The sequence below is a fragment of the Chelonus insularis genome, unplaced genomic scaffold (genome assembly GCF_013357705.1).
Source record: "Chelonus insularis isolate UGA/USDA-ARS -01 unplaced genomic scaffold, ASM1335770v1 contig_139_pilon, whole genome shotgun sequence".
NCBI classification, from domain to species: domain Eukaryota; kingdom Metazoa; phylum Arthropoda; class Insecta; order Hymenoptera; family Braconidae; genus Chelonus; species Chelonus insularis.
In genome coordinates this window covers 1700834-1717303 of record NW_023276379.1, presented here as the reverse complement: position 1 = coordinate 1717303, position 16470 = coordinate 1700834, and the positions used below count along the sequence as shown (strand labels likewise).

The 16470-nt window shown below is 28.2% G+C and overlaps 6 protein-coding genes across 7 annotated transcripts; 4 read left to right on the top strand and 2 right to left on the bottom strand.

The window, feature by feature from the left end:
• Positions 1–123: 123 nt before the first annotated feature.
• Positions 124–1675, top strand: TFAM (mitochondrial transcription factor A). The gene is made up of 4 exons (XM_035096350.1): positions 124–211; positions 291–666; positions 861–959; positions 1036–1675. Exons 1-4 carry the CDS (start codon positions 141–143, stop codon positions 1237–1239), a joined length of 750 nt encoding a protein of 249 aa, XP_034952241.1. The 5' UTR covers positions 124–140; the 3' UTR covers positions 1240–1675.
• Positions 1395–2802, bottom strand: LOC118074851 (uncharacterized). Its single transcript, XM_035096349.1, has 4 exons — positions 2646–2802; positions 2440–2566; positions 1890–2341; positions 1395–1806 (listed from the first exon to the last, which is right to left on the bottom strand). The coding sequence occupies exons 2-4, from the start codon at positions 2546–2548 to the stop codon at positions 1510–1512; spliced, it is 858 nt and encodes a 285-aa protein (XP_034952240.1). The 5' UTR covers positions 2549–2566; positions 2646–2802; the 3' UTR covers positions 1395–1509.
• A 304-nt stretch (positions 2803–3106) lies between these two features.
• LOC118074769 (E3 ubiquitin-protein ligase RNF19A-like) lies at positions 3107–8493 on the bottom strand. The gene is made up of 10 exons (XM_035096216.1): positions 8119–8493; positions 7857–8050; positions 7625–7791; positions 7363–7558; positions 6817–7279; positions 6604–6740; positions 6429–6526; positions 4243–4468; positions 3741–4150; positions 3107–3668 (listed from the first exon to the last, which is right to left on the bottom strand). The coding sequence occupies exons 2-10, from the start codon at positions 8032–8034 to the stop codon at positions 3477–3479; spliced, it is 2067 nt and encodes a 688-aa protein (XP_034952107.1). The 5' UTR covers positions 8035–8050; positions 8119–8493; the 3' UTR covers positions 3107–3476.
• On the top strand, positions 4665–6301 carry LOC118074770 (uncharacterized). The gene is made up of 2 exons (XM_035096217.1): positions 4665–5142; positions 5203–6301. Exons 1-2 carry the CDS (start codon positions 4798–4800, stop codon positions 6220–6222), a joined length of 1365 nt encoding a protein of 454 aa, XP_034952108.1. The 5' UTR covers positions 4665–4797; the 3' UTR covers positions 6223–6301.
• A 439-nt stretch (positions 8494–8932) lies between the features above and the next one.
• Positions 8933–11881, top strand: LOC118074840 (ras-like GTP-binding protein RhoL). Of its 2 annotated transcripts, XM_035096330.1 has the most exons (6): positions 8933–9109; positions 9197–9294; positions 10780–10928; positions 11027–11141; positions 11225–11342; positions 11434–11881. In XM_035096330.1, the coding sequence occupies exons 3-6, from the start codon at positions 10807–10809 to the stop codon at positions 11634–11636; spliced, it is 558 nt and encodes a 185-aa protein (XP_034952221.1). In that variant the 5' UTR covers positions 8933–9109; positions 9197–9294; positions 10780–10806; the 3' UTR covers positions 11637–11881. The 2 variants fall into 2 exon arrangements, with proteins under 2 accessions (XP_034952221.1, XP_034952220.1); XM_035096329.1 differs by having other exon boundaries at positions 8933–9294.
• Positions 11882–12226: 345 nt separating this feature from the next.
• Positions 12227–16403, top strand: Cse1 (chromosome segregation 1). Its single transcript, XM_035096303.1, has 12 exons — positions 12227–12454; positions 12602–12747; positions 12887–13225; positions 13310–13510; positions 13576–13743; positions 13819–14112; positions 14203–14392; positions 14479–14677; positions 14762–15022; positions 15098–15493; positions 15574–16052; positions 16154–16403. Exons 1-12 carry the CDS (start codon positions 12370–12372, stop codon positions 16294–16296), a joined length of 2901 nt encoding a protein of 966 aa, XP_034952194.1. The 5' UTR covers positions 12227–12369; the 3' UTR covers positions 16297–16403.
• The last annotated feature ends 67 nt before the right edge of the window (positions 16404–16470 follow it).

Sequence of the window (16470 nt, the reverse complement as noted above, 5' to 3'; positions counted from 1 at the left end):
AGTTGCTAATTTATTAATTTTTTGTAAGTCAAATAAATATAATAATATCATTAACAACCAATAGAATTTATTCAAGGTCTGTTTATATAAAAGTTTAAAAATACGCGTCCTCCATGATTGTGATACGTTCAAAAATAAACATGGCGACCGGCAAGAAATTTTTTAAATTGTGTACTCCTCTGATAAATAATGCTAATTTTTTGTTTAACAGGTAATTGTTTCGTTTACTTTATAACTTAAACCATATTTCCAATTTAATCATTTTAATTAATATATTTATTATTTAATAGATCCACCTTATCAGGGTGCTATCAATCACAGGTTACCTTCTGCACGAGGTTAAGTGAAAATATAAATGGTATTCCACCAAGGCCTAAACGTCCCTTAAACCCATTTATTCGATTTTCTATAGAAGAAAGACCAAAAATAATTGCAGAAAATCCTGGTATACCGAACAACAAAGTTTTGAATTTACTTTCTCAAAGATGGGCTGAATATAATACTGAGCAGAAACAAAGTTTACAACAAGCTTATAGACAGGAAATGGATCTTTATGTCAAAGAAATCATAGAATATGAAAGTCTATTAACTGATGAACAAAAAAAAATGATAAAAGAAGCACGGGAGAAAAAATTATTGATGAAGAAAAAAAATGCCATGAAATCAGTATGTATTTTTTTGGTTACATTTATTTTTATGAATCCATCAGAACTGTATTAAATAAAATCTAATACTAATGGTTCTTATCAATTATAATTTTTTAAAATACAGAAAAAATATTTAACTTTCATGTCGGAAGAAACTATATAATCTAATGTTACAGATCAAAATAAACAATACTTCTTTCAATAATTTTTCAGAAATTAGAAGAGCTAGGAAAGCCTAAGAAACCGCCATCAATATTCATCTCATACTTAATTTCTAAAAAGAACCTAAAAAAAGATAAAGTTCCATATACTGTAAGTACAACTGTTAATATTAGACGAGAAAAAAAAATATAAACATTACTTGAATGGTTGATTTATTATGTTAAAGGAATGGGTAAAAGAAGTATCTGAAGAATGGGCCAATTTATCACCAGATATTAAGGAAAAGTATGCAGAAGAACATAAAAAATTAATGGACCAATATCGTCATAATATAATAGAGTGGGAAGAAAAGATGGTAAAATTGGGACATACTGGATTTGTGAGAAAAAAAATTTTGTTAGATTTAAAAGATAAAGAGGTTCCAAAATAAGTGTGCTTGTAATAAATGCTAACAAGTCAAATTTTCATGAAACCATTCGTAATAAAGAAGTCAAAAATATGTAAACAAAGATTTGAAGTTTAATTTTAATAATTACTGTATTCTAAATTTCTATATTAAATATTTTAAAGTCATTAATATATTTATAATGATTCAATGAAAGAGCAAAATATATTATATTTACATTTGATTATAGAAAAAATTGTAGTATTACAATATAATGATTACAGTCTACAGTTTGAAAAAGGCATCAGATTGCTTCTAAGTTGAGACTTGAGAATCCGGTGCATCCATTGTCTCAGGAAGAGAATCATCCAAATCGATGAAGTGTCTTGTTATTATGTTAAATATAATCACAAAACTGAAGATGTACAATGACAAATCTCGAATGAAAAGATTAATTGTATTAAAAACTTTTTGAAATGTATGAAGAATACTTGGTTGAATGTTACAAAGAACTAAGGCTGCAAATAACATATTTCCTTTTGATGACTGAGGTACGACTCCAATAAAATAAAGACGAGTGAAAAAGACCATAAAGAATGGTGTAATTATACTCTAAAAAATAATGTTAATATTAAACTATGTACTGTGATTTTGATAAATTTTTTTTCAATAAAATGAAATGATATTTTACTCACTTTCCCATATATATTATCAAGTTGAAAAATCATCATAAGGTTTATAATTATTGCTAAAATAGTGTATACTAATTGATTAGTAAAAAATGTATGGATTTTTGATTGTTTTGGTTCTTCAGTTTTATTTAATTTCTGAGTATTTTCCTCAGTAGAAAAAAATGAATTTTCGGTGTAGTCATGTGTGGCTGTTGGCAAATTTCGATGTCTATGTCCTTGAATATTTCCATTTTCATTAACAACATTGTCATGGATGGAATTTGATTTGCTAGACAAGGAGTTCAAATTTTCTGATTCTGATAATAACAGATCTGTGTCAATTTGATTCTCCAATTGTAAAGGGTCTTCGTCCCATTCGGAATTAACTAGTGATTCTCTTGGGACAATTCCATTTATACTTTGATTTGATAGTACAGAATGTGTATTTTGCTTTGGTAACACAATTTCCTTCTTTTCTAATTTAAAAAAAAAAAAAAACAATAAATAAAAATCGTAAACCATTGATGGTTAGATAATGATTGTAATGATAACAATAAATTAATTTCATCTTTACCTAATGGTTTTTCAAGACTAGATACTCCACTAATTTTTTGCAACCGATATTCAGAATTTTCAAGAATTCTTCTCCTCCGGGCTTCTCTACGTGCAGCAGCATCAGCCATCCTTACAAAAAATATTATCTGTAAATATGAAACGATTTAAAATGTATTTTTTTACAAATAAAAACAAAATTTTGATTTTTCAATTATTTATACATACACTACTTAAACAAACGACTAAATTTTGTTAATTACAATATTGCGTTAACCTCAAAATTGATTGTTTTACTTTAAAAAAATAATATCGTTGTCATTCTTGCATTAATTGGCAAGCTTATTTTTATGCCATATATGTATCAAGCCGTCTGAGCTGCCCATTTTACATTTGCGCAACTTTATAGAAAGTCATTTATACGGCCTCTTACGTTACAAAATAGAAATATTTCTTCGAACTTGACATGGCGTTCAAAAGAACTAAAGCGGAATTTTTCGAATTTACAGATGGATTTTTCTATTTAACAATTAAATTGAGTAAATTTGCGAAAATATAAAATCTCAAATGAGCTCAATATACTAAAATCTTTTAAAATTAGCTTTCTGTTTTTAATGAATTATAACCTTAGTATTGCCAAATATCAAGCTATTTAATTCAGGAATATTAATAAATAAAATTTACATCAATTACATCATTAAAATTTATCAAATTGTTTATTCTTTTGTTATTAATATACATTTTACTATTCGCCTTCATGTATATACAAGTATATAGTTTTTATTATCGTTATATGAATCACGTTGTTTTACTCTGCGAATTGAATCTTTCATCCTGTTTTTCCGCCTTACATACACATTACATTACTGCTTGGATTACATTATTTTATTTTTACCTTTTTATCAATCTTTTCAGTTCTTTTCATCAATATTAATTATTGATTCATGCATTACAATTATCCAATACTGTATTTTTAAGCACAAATTGTTTTTCATCTACGTTTTATTTTAAATTATAACATGTCGTTGCAGCGTCAACTTTAATTACTTTGCCTCAGTATTATACTCTAATTACACTTAAATTGTCCTCATGTTTTACTCGATTTTCTGTTTGCTCATTTTCAGCTTCAATTATATTTTTTTTTATTTCTTCTGTTGATTCGTTTGAAGTAGATGAAGTAACCATCATCACTGGTTCGTTTTCTGCATTACCTTTGCAATTTTCCGAGATCAAACCATTTCCACCTTCAACCTGTATTAAATATTAATTACGTCATTAAATTATCAATAATTTTAATTTTTATATTTATTTATTTATAATTACTTTAAAATTTAGTACTGAACCAGCCAATGCTCGTGTAGATGCAGCTCCATCATCCCCTGTTATTGATGCGTTTACTGATTTTCCCGAAAGACTTTTGGTCGTATCTGATGTAGTTTCACTTACAACACTAAATCGTTGACCGGATACTGTGACATCAGCCTCCACTTTTAATTTTTGTCCTCCACTAATATTACTGTTTGGTAACAAAACGCTCGATGTTATACTTCCTGCAAGACTAGCTACTGCAATGTTGCTTGCGCTTTCACAATCGTTTTCTCTTCCTAATTTTTCCAATAAGCTTCCACTTCCACCCAATGAAGCTTCTCCAATTGATGGATTATTTCCAACGCTTTGATGACTTACTCCATCAGCTCCATTAGTACTAGTACCACCAGCAAACGATATAGTATCTATAAAAATAATCAATTTATTTATTTATTTTTTGTTCATTCTTTATCAACTGGGATATTCAATTTATTATGCAGAAAATTATTAATCCAACCTCCAATATTTCTCCTTCCGCTACCTCCATTTCCATTACCCAATACACTCATAATCATTAATTCATTTTCATCATCAAATTCGAATCTGACCCCAGAACCATTTGTTGATACTCCACACCCACCGCTACGACAGAGTGATACCGGCACTACTCCATAAACATAGAAAAGTAAAATGGGAACGCCTATTCCCACGGCTAAACCTGCTAACACTGGTGATACAATGATCTGAAAAAGAAACAATAATCATTAATTTCCTTAATATTTCACCATTCTGTAAATGTATATATATATAGAATGTACATATATAGGACTAGGGGGTTGCCCATGAAAGATATTGATTCACACGACGAGTGCGCGCACACACACTTTCCATCGAATATCTTCTCCCCTCTATCTCTTTGCATAAAATTCTCTGTTCTATCCAATTCGGAAAAGTCTTCGTCGCGTGTCATAGAATAAAAGCTGAACTATCGTTTTGTCAAATATTTAGAATATAAAATTGTATTATTTTATATTTATTTGTAAATGTGTTTGTGAGTTATAAATATTATAACATGTCAGACAGTGAAGATACTGATATATCTGAAACGACAACTAGATATCCAACAATTGTAACTAAAGAATGGCTCGAAAATCTCATCATAATACACCTTCATTGTCAGGATCCGTCTTCTTCTCACTCTTCTACTGCTACAATTGATGATTTTGAAATAAATCCTGGATGTATAGCAGGAGAAAGTGTTCTAAGTGATATTCTAGCTGTTAAAATAAATTATACGCTTAACCAAGAGAAAAATCAGCTGAATGTCATCGTCAAACTCCTTCCTCATGATCCTTTTAGTCGATTTTTTGTGACTGAAGCTCAATTTCATTTACGAGAAATAAAATTTTACACACAGGTACGTAACATATAATTTACGAATATATGATTCTATATTACTATAAAAATTCCACTTCAGGTTGTTGCAGATTTAAAAAATTTCCAAGTTACTCAATTAGGAACTAGTACAGATTTACCAATTCCAAAATTAATACATGCACATTATAAACCGGCAGGAGATACTGAGGATTCTACTACTACAACAACTCCAGAACCTCCAGAATCATTTCTTGTTCTTGAAAATCTTTGCACTCAAGGTTTCAAAGGAGCTCCATTTTCTCGTGGTTTAACTTTACGTCAAACAAAAGCAGCAATTAGAGCTATCGGATACATCCATGCATTATCATTGGCTTTTAGAGTCAAAGATTCAAAACCGTTATCTGAGAGATACCCATTTCTGTTTCAAACAGCTCGTGCTACAGATTCATATCAACAATTAGTAGAACGAGGACTACCTCAACTGGCTCGATTTCTCGAAAGGCGTCAAGGATTAGAGGATATTTTAAAAGCTTTATTAGCTTTACGAAAAAAAACGAAAGAAATAATATCTTCCCTTCTAGCTCCTAAAGATTGTCCTGTATCACTTATAACCCACACAGATTTTTGGTGCAATAATTTGCTTTTCAAAGAAAAATTTACTAATACGGATGATAACGATGATAACAATGATCAAGATAATGGCGATGACGATGATAATAACGACAATGATAATGATAATAACACATGTGAATGTGCTATTCTTGATTGGCAAATGATTACTCATTCTAGACCAACAAATGATATCGCATTGTTAATTATAAGTTCAGTGCCAACTAAACTACGAAGACATTATACATACATTTTATTAGATAAATATTGGTCAACTTTAACTAAAACATGTCAAAAGCTTGGCCTTGATATTTATGAAGAATTAAATTATTCGCGCCAAGATTTAGATAAAGATTACCGTAAATCACAATTATTAGCTCTTTTACTTTGTATTGGATCAGTTGATGTTGCACTCGGTGATCCACTTACCGAACAAAGACTAATTGATCTTTTACAAGATTTATATAATGATGGAATATTAACATTTGAAACTGCTTTTGAACAGCAATAATTATTTAGTACAATTATTTTTAATCATTATAATCATTGTCATTATTATTACGATTCAAACTATCTTACTTGTCGAGTGTTTTTATTGTGCTTTTTTATTCTTTCGTCTTTAATAATAAATGAAAAAAAAATTCCACTATTAAGTAAATATTGATAATAGTGTATTAATAAAAATATCAACGTAACATAAAAATTTATTATACTTACTGATGCTGTTACTCCACCAACAATCAATGCATTCCTTTTATGTTTATTTGTTCGTTGATATTTAGAATAAAGCCTTCTTCCTACCCACACTGGAATACCTGTAACAAATAAAAAAAACATTTCCATCACTATTAGTAACAATGATACTTTGATTACAACTTTTAACAATTATTACCTATAATCATAGCTGGAATAGATATTCCTGCAATAAGCCCAATTCCAACAGGTGCACCTACCAATGTTCCTAGTTGCCATAAAATTTTCTTTTTTCGTGACCAGGGTTTCTTACCCCAAAAGGTACACCCTGATGGACTATAAATAAAACAGCCAACATATATAAATATATACGTCATATAAAATATATAATGTATAGAAAATTTAATAATACCTTAAATAATGTAAGTCACTGATTTGTTTCATACATAGCCAGCAAAATTCTGCACCACATACAGCACACGTCATGTGATTACAACTACCATCTTCCATTTTTACAATCAAAACTTGACATCTTGGACATGGTTTGATATCATTACAATTTTGCCGTGTTGCTGCTTCAATTTGGCTAAAACTTGTTGATAAACTTTGATCACGATGAAATCTTTGGGCTCTTGCAGCATCACAAGTTTGATTAGGATGCCAACGAGCTTTACAATGGTAACAGAAATATGAATCACATCCAGGCCGTTCACAATGTAATTTAGGACATGATGCACATCCACTTGCAATAACAGCATAACTACAATCTGGAACAGGACACCATCTTGCATCGGGTTCAACTGCTAGCACTCGACGAACCATAAAGTCTTCATATTTTTCCAATTGAATTTGATCATTCAAAATCATTCGTATATCTATAAATATAAAATACACGTAATTTACTGATTCATTTTTTCATTATAAAATTTATGATAATAAATGAGTTTTTTTAAATTACCATTGGGATGTAAAGGTTCTGCACATTCAGGGCAAGCAATATTAACTCTTGATTCTGATATTTCAACACGTAAATACTGTTGAAAACAATCGAAACAACTACGATGGTGGCAAGATTGTACAACTGGAAACACTTCTGATGGCAGTTCTGCTAAACACAAGGGACATTCCATCACGTCACTATTAGTTTCGCTACTCTGAAATATAATTTACATTTCATGACTTTCTTTTCATATATATGTTTAAATTTTTTATACACTTACCTTTCCAGCTACATTAAATATTACGGTTGATTCATTTTTGCTTCCATTGCGATCGAATTCTAAATTTCGCTCTACTTGGCGTTGATTTGGGTTATTCAAGACTTTAGCTTCACCTTTTTCCACGTCACTATTTTGTTGTGATTGTTTGTGAGCTGATACATTTTTTGCTAAAATACAAACGTACGTTTATTATCAATTAATTATATCTATTTCAATTCACTTTATTACTTACTTTTCGGATTTCTACTATTACTTAAAGAACTAGGAGGTGCTGTTCTAATAAATCTTCGTCCCAAAAGTGGACTAGAATATAATAAAGTCCTTAATGAAAATCTCGGAAAATGTCTTCTAGGTCGAGATGGACCACTATTGCAATTTACACCGAGTGATGATTCAGTTTCTTTGAACATTTCAAAACTTTTTTATCTACAATTAATTTTTTATTATTATTTTATACGAAATACAATAAATTTCCAAAAGATTGCAACACTAACTTGTGATGTTGAAATCAATGACCATTCCCTTTTTTCCGTAATGAAAATATTATTTTTATTAATATTTTATCAAATATTTTTTCACATTATACAGTCTCGAGTGAACATGTACATCTGTGTATCAAAATTCAATGTAGACATTAAACCATATTTATTATTTATTTTACACATCACCCATCATTTGACAGTAACATTTACTTAATTTCAAATTGTAAGTATTCTTTTTTTACTGTTTGTAATGATGATAACAAATAATCTGTTCTATATAAAGCTATTCTTTAAATTTATGCTCCAACTTATTTTTTCACTTTCACAGTTAGTAAAGAAATTATTCATCTATTCTTCTTTTTATTCTTCAACTTCTTTTTCATATCATCGTATTATATACTACATGTTTAGCATATCATATATATATACATATATAGATATATCGTGTATTGCATAAACTACAAAATTCAAATTGACTCAATAAAAATTTGAATTCACGCCACTATATTTTCGCATCCGACCTGACCTCTTTTGTTAGAAATTGGAACTTTTTTAGGAAACCACTGAATTACTCAATGTCAATAAGATAGGAACAATCTTACACATCGTTGTTGTCATCAAACAGTCTTTCAGGGCTTTCAGTGGTTATTTGTTGATTTCAAAAATAATTCTTTCTCAGAATGGCAAACAGAGTGATTTCATATTCAAGTCATTCTTATTTCACAAAGAAAAAAAAAGAATTCATGATATAAGAGACTTTTACATGCCAAGTCCATTAACAATTCATATTTAAATAATCCATTTTTTGTTTTTTAATCAGTTTAAAAAAAATTATTAACATACTCAGTCTATCTCTACCATTTACCCTCTCCAATACTACTACTAACAATCACTTAATCGTACGTGTTGAGGCATGTTTATCACATTCAGTTAATAGTGTGTCGTCATCCTTCGCGGTTCAACTCAAGTAATTCAGTAAAAGTCATATCGTTAATATCTCTATGTAATCATTAATTTTTGCTATTACGATTTACTGTTCAACAACTTTACTTCTACTGAAAATAACTATAACATCTTTTTTTGATTACAGTAAATAACAGTTTTAAAACTATCACAATGTTTAGAAAAAAAAAAAAGTAAAACGAAAGAATTTATAATATTTTTCTAAGTTATGATGACTGAATGGTGGTAAGAATCAAATGATTTCTAAGTGTTAAATATCAATCAAATTACAATTCAAAACAATCTCTTGTCATACTTTCAACTATCATCGATATATCAAAACTAATGTTTTATAAAATTGTTTAAAAATCAATAAACGAATTGGATTGAATTAAAAAATGTATCTTAGATAAAATGACAATTATTACACTGGGAGATTATAATAAAACATTGTATCATTGTCAATCATAAATGCTGATAATATATTTCAATGATTGCAAGAGACAATTATTGCAAGTTTATAAAAGAAGTCTCGTTTTCTTTGTGGATATTCTATTTGTTTCTTAACTCAAAAAGTATAAAAATATCAACTTTTTTTGTATTATTATAATATTGAATAATCTATAATCATTTGTAAAAAATACAATAGGAAGACACACCCATATGAACAGCCTACACGGCTTCAAACAAGTCACTAACTTATTATTTACTTCATTCAAACGTAAACTTGAGTTTATTTTTAGTATTAGATTAATCAACTTATACATAAGAATAATTTTTTTTTAATATTTAGTTGTATTATCATATCTTTATATACAATAACTATAATTTGATGGAGTTGAGTAAAATTAGTTAGTAGATATGATTGTCATGTTAAAAATACTTTTGAGAAATAATGACTACATAGAATTTTGCATATATGAAGATCACTAATGATAAAAAAAATAAATGGTTACTTAATTTATTAGTAAATTAAAAAAAATTAGAAACTTAAATTTAACAAAGTTGAAATTCATAATATTTAATTTAGAGCACACTTTTCCTTGTTTTCTTTCCTTTTAACACTGTAAATGAGTAAGTTTGTGGATGATCCACAATGTGCGGAAGTAGATGAAATAAGTGAATAATGAGTCATAAAAATAAAATAAAACGACAAAAATTAAATGTTCATATTGACATGGTTCTTGAAAATTCCTACTTCTTATCTACTGTAATATTAACAATAATCATTTGCAAAGTGAAATTATTGTCAAAAATGGATTTTTACACTCTTAGAATGACAGCATGACCAGTTGCAAGAAGAAATGATGATAGTAATATTGATAAAACTGATAAGTGTACATATCTTTAATCTTGTGATAATTAACTATGATAAGTGACAAAATTTTATCCAAGGATTATACCAATACATAAATACATTAAAGATAAAATAAGCTTCATGATTGTTAAATTATACAAATTATGATAATGATTTTTCGAACAGAAATGCAATTATTCATGAGATTGAAAGTTTATCAATATGCAACTGATGATGTACGACAGTAACTTAGGATAGTGGCCTTGGTCATTGTCCTTGTCCTTGATTCAATGACTCTAAACACGCAAATATTGTACACTTTTATTTTTTAATAAGAAAAACTTAAATAAATTCTCTGTAACTATCTTCATTTTATTCATGCATTGTAATGATTAGAATAATAATGACAATAATAATAATGAAGTGTGCATTAGTTTTTTTGCAGTAAAAAATAATTAAATATGGCTACTACAAAGACAAGAGGAATAAAAATAACAGCCGTAGGAGATGGTATGGTTGGAAAAACATGTTTGTTAATTACTTATACAACTAAAAAATTTCCAACAGAATATGTGCCTACAGTGTAAGTAGTAATGAAAGCCGTTTAAAGTTAAAAATAAAATGTAAATAGTATATTATTATAGTCATACAGAAAGTAATGAAGTGCATTAAACTTTATAGGTTTGATAATTACTCAGACACAATTAATGTTGATGGACAAGAATATGATATAGTTTTATGGGATACTGCTGGACAGGAAGACTACGAAAGATTGAGACCGTTATCATATCCAAATGTAAGTAATCATGCAATTTCTTTTTTGCATTCATTTAATTGAAACTGATTCAATTATATTTTTAAAAAAATGTTACTTTTTAGACAGATTGTTTTCTTTTGTGCTTCTCCATAAGTGCACGAAGTTCATTTGAGAATATTTTAAGTAAATGGTATCCAGAAATTAAACATCACTGCCCAAATGTACCTATTGTTCTTGTTGGTAAAAAATTTTTTTAGTAATAATTCTATATTTAATATTTAATAAATTAATTTATCTAATGTCTTGAATGATATATTTACTTTCTATTTAGGAACAAAAGGCGATTTAAGAAATGATGAAAATAAAGATATAGTATCATTAAAGGAGTGTAGAAGGATGAAAGAAAAAATAAAAGCTTTTAAGTATGTAGAGTGTTCTGCGAAATTTCAGGACAAGTTAGAAGAAGTATTTACCGATGCCATAAGAGCAGTCTTGAAAAAGTCATACTCTAAAAAATATTGCTGCATAATATAATTAATTTTAATCGACCATTAATTTACACTATTTCAACCTAATGCAATTAATGATGACTAAGTTTTAAATTCGATAATGTTTCAATTAAAAAATATTAACCAAAGATTACACCGATGTAAATGAAAGTATTCACTTCTCAACAAAAGTGTTAATAGTCGTCTGTCTTATTAATAATATGTACATTTGCTGTTAAATTAACGATATTGATCATTACTTAAAAATAAATAATTTTGTATTACAATCAATCTTTGGATATTATTATTTACTAAGCGAAGTCCTTATTAATTATAAAATTACAAAAAAATTTTATTAATAATCCACAGATGAATGATATTCAAAAAGTCATATATATTTTAAATATTTTATTTTAAATTTTTTTTAATTAAATTAAATTTTAAATTAGTGGCGGCTATTCAAATAGATTTGCTATCTGTATTATCAACAAGTTATCTGGTTTGTGTTGATAATAGTTTATTCTAGGAAACATTGCGTTGAGAGGGCGCCACATGTAAATAAAGGAATTCTATGAAACGGGCAATCTTAGTCATTATTGACCATAGGTCAATGTATAGTGTATATGTATACACCGTTTGGATCAGTTAAACAATTAAATTCGACGATACCGGTTAAAATATAATATCTTGCATGCATTACGCGCAAAGTAAACTTTTGAAATTAATTATTGTTCATATATTATTGTAAAGTTTTAATTAAATATCAAAATTATAAAATTATGGAACTAGAAGAAGCTAATTTATTAACATTAAGTGAATATTTAAAGCATACATTAAGTCCTGATGTAAATGTACGACGACCCGGTAAGCTGTAGTTGAAATAATTTTAACCTCTAAAAATTTTGATATGATCTAATTAATCTTTATCAATAGATGTTGGATGTAAAAAATTATTGTAATGGATTATTTTTTTAAGAAATTCATAGTTCTATTTTTTTTTTATCATTTTAGCTGAGAAATTTTTAGAATCAATCGAAGTAAATCAGAATTATCCTGCACTACTGTTACACTTGGTAGAAAAGCAGGATGTTGATCTAACAATTCGCGTTGCTGGTGCAGTAGCTTTTAAAAACTACATAAAACGTAACTGGAAAGTAGTAAGTATATAATCTTATTAATTTATTTTTGTATTTAATTTTAAAATGTTGTAGGAGAATCATGATTCACATTCTTATAAATATGCATGCTATTTTAATTCAACTTTAATGTAACTCATAAAAAATATTCTTATTTAAGGAAGAAGATGCAGTCGATCGTATTCATGCCCAAGATCGAGAAGCAATTAAAAAGTTAATTGTTAATTTAATGCTTCATTCACCTGATTCAATACAAAAACAATTGTCAGACGCTGTTTCGATTATTGGGAAGCATGATTTTCCGAATAAATGGCCAGATCTTATTGATCAAATGGTTGAAAAATTTAATACAGGCGATTTTCATGTAATAAATGGTGTTTTACATACGGCTCATTCTCTTTTTAAAAGATATCGCTATGAATTTAAAAGTCAGATTCTTTGGACGGAAATTAAATTCGTATTAGATAAATTTGCCAAACCATTGACGGATTTGTTTTTGGTAAATAAATTAAAACATACCTTTAATTTATTTTTTACATTAATCATTAAATTTATTTCCTAACAATTTTTTTACTATCATTAGGCAACGATGAATCTCACTCAAGTTCATGCAGATAATGTTGAAGCATTAAAAGTAATATACAATTCATTAACAATATTATCAAAAGTATTTTATTCATTGAATTTTCAAGATTTACCTGAATTTTTTGAAGACAATATGGAGATATGGATGGTTAATTTTCATCGTTTACTTACAACTGATGTTCCTGCTCTACAGACAACGGTAATTTTTTATATAAAAGAATTGATTCAGATGTGTATATTTTTACAATTATTTTAAAACTGCAGGATGATGATGAAGCTGGTATTATAGAGCAACTTAAATCTCAAGTTTGTGATAATATTGTACTTTATGCACAAAAGTATGATGAAGAATTTCAAAAATATGTGCCACAATTTCTAGATGCCATTTGGAAATTATTAAATACAGTGGGACAACAAGCTAAATATGATACGGTATTGAGGTTTAATCCATCAAATCATCGACAATACGTAAAAAAATACAAATAATATTTCTTGATATTATTTTAGTTAGTCTCAAACTCGTTGCAATTCTTGGTAACAGTTGCTGATCGTGAACAATATCGTTCATTATTTGAAGCACCAGATACTTTACGAAATATATGTACAAATTTAATAACTCCAAACATTGAATTCCGCGAATCAGATAATGAATTATTTGAAGATAATCCAGATGAATATATCAGGCGTGATATAGAAGGAAGTGATGTTGATACTAGACGACGTGCTGCTTGTGATTTAGTTAAAGTACTGGCCAAATATTTTGGTGCTAAAGTGATGGATATTTTTGGAGTATATGTTATGGTAAGTTGTAAATAAAAAATACATGCAAATTGCCAAGACAATAATGTACTATTAATCATAATCGACATAATATTTATGATTATTTTGTAGCAAAAATTGGAAGAGTATGCTGTTAAACCAGCAGAGAATTGGCGTAAAAAAGATGCTGTCATTTATTTAGTAACAAGTTCAGCAAGTAAAGGGCAAACACAGAAACATGGTGTTACTCAAAGCAATGAATTTGTACCAATTCCACAATTTGCTACACAACATATTCAACCGGAGCTTGCTAAGGCTAATGGTATTGAGCGTATATAAATGATTTTAAACTCACCTTATTTTGTATGTTGCTAATTAGAAATTCAAAATTTTTCAAAACATTTGCAGTAAATGAGTTTCCAGTGATAAAAGCAGATTCGATCAAGTTTATCATGACATTTAGATCAATATTACCTCGTGAAATAGTTGTTGGAAGTTTACCTGATATTATTAGGCATTTACAAGCATCAAGTATTGTGGTGCATAGCTATGCTGCTTGTGCCATTGATAAAATATTTTCATTGAGAGGACCAGATGATACTTCATTGTAAGAATACCGCTTGATATTATTTTCATTTGTTTTGTAGCTTTGTCAAATTTAACAATACAAAATTATTGTTTCATTTTTTAGAGTTAAACCAGAAGAAATAGTACCAATGTCTTCCAATTTATTGAATGGTTTATTTAGTATACTTGAAATGCCCAATTCCGATGAAAATGAATATGCAATGAGAGCAATTATGAGAAGTTTTGGTATCTTAAAAAACAATATTATGCCCTATCTTGGCGAATTATTACCAAAATTAACAGAAAAATTAGAAGTTGTTGCTCGCAATCCAAGTCGACCTAATTTTAATCATTACTTGTTTGAAACGTTAAGTTTATCAATCAGGTAAGTGTAATTTTTTTTTTTAATCAACTAAAATTAGAAAAGATTCATCAAGTAAGTTCTTTTGTTTGTCTTCAGAATTGTTTGTAAATCAAACATAATGGCAATTGGATCTTTTGAGCAAGTTTTGTTTCCAATATTCCAAGGAATTCTCCAGCAAGATGTTCAAGAATTCATGCCTTATGTATTTCAAATATTGGCTTTATTGTTAGAATTGAGAACTGGAACAGAAGTACCGGAAAGCTATATGGCCCTTTTTCCCTGTCTACTTTCTCCAGTTTTATTCGAACGTCAAGGAAATATTCATCCTTTAAATAGATTACTCCAAGCTGTTGTTACACTTGGATCACACCAAATTATAGCACAAGATAAAACCAGTGCTCTTTTAGGAGTGTTTCAAAAATTAATTGCTTCAAAAGCGAACGATCATGAAGGTTTTTTGCTAATGCAAACAATAATACAAAATTTTCCACCGTAAGTTCTCATCAATTGTAATGTATTATTTTATTAATCTAATGCTCTGATATATTATTTGAGTAATTTATTATTTACAGGGAAGTTTTAGAACCATATATGAAACAAATATTTGTTTTATTATTTCAACGATTATCATTAAGTAAAACGACAAAGTTCGTAAAAAGCTTAATAGTATTTTTTTCATACTATATTATAAGATATGGTTCGAAAAATATTATAGCCATTATTGATGGGATTCAACCTCAAATGTTTGGAATGGTACTAGAAAGAGTCATTTTAACAGATTTACAGAAAGTATCTGGTGAAATTGAACGTAAAGTTGCAGCAGTTGGAATATCGAATCTTTTGATTGATGGCCATACGATGGTTGAAAGTCCCTATAATGTTTATTATCCTAAGATTTTAGCATGTTTAATTGAATTTTTTGAATTACCTCAAGATCATGCCATCAATAATGAGGATCAATTTTTAAACGAAATTGATGAAAACCCAGGATATCAAGCAGCTTATAGCCAATTGATTTGTGCTAAGAATCCAAAAAAAGACCCTCTGGAAGGTACATAATTCAAATTATTGTTTTTAAAATTTAATTTTATTAACTCAATAATTTATGATAGCATATAAAACTATGTTTTTATCAACACTAATAATTTACAGGTATAGGTGATGTACGATTACATTTAGCTCAGGGACTCGGTAAATTACCGTCAGGACAATTAGCTGGAATATTTCAACAACTTCCTGAGCCGAATGCTCTACTCTTGAAAAACTATCTTCAAAGGGCTGGCATTAATATTTAATATACATTTTGATAAAAAAAATCAAAGTAAATTACGATTTCATACATAACTGATCACAAAGAAAAGTTTATGAAATAAAATAATTTTTTTAGCACTCTTGTAAAAAACATTTGTTTTATTTAACTTCCAATATCACATAAAATATAATTCATGAATTTTATTCATTCCTATGTT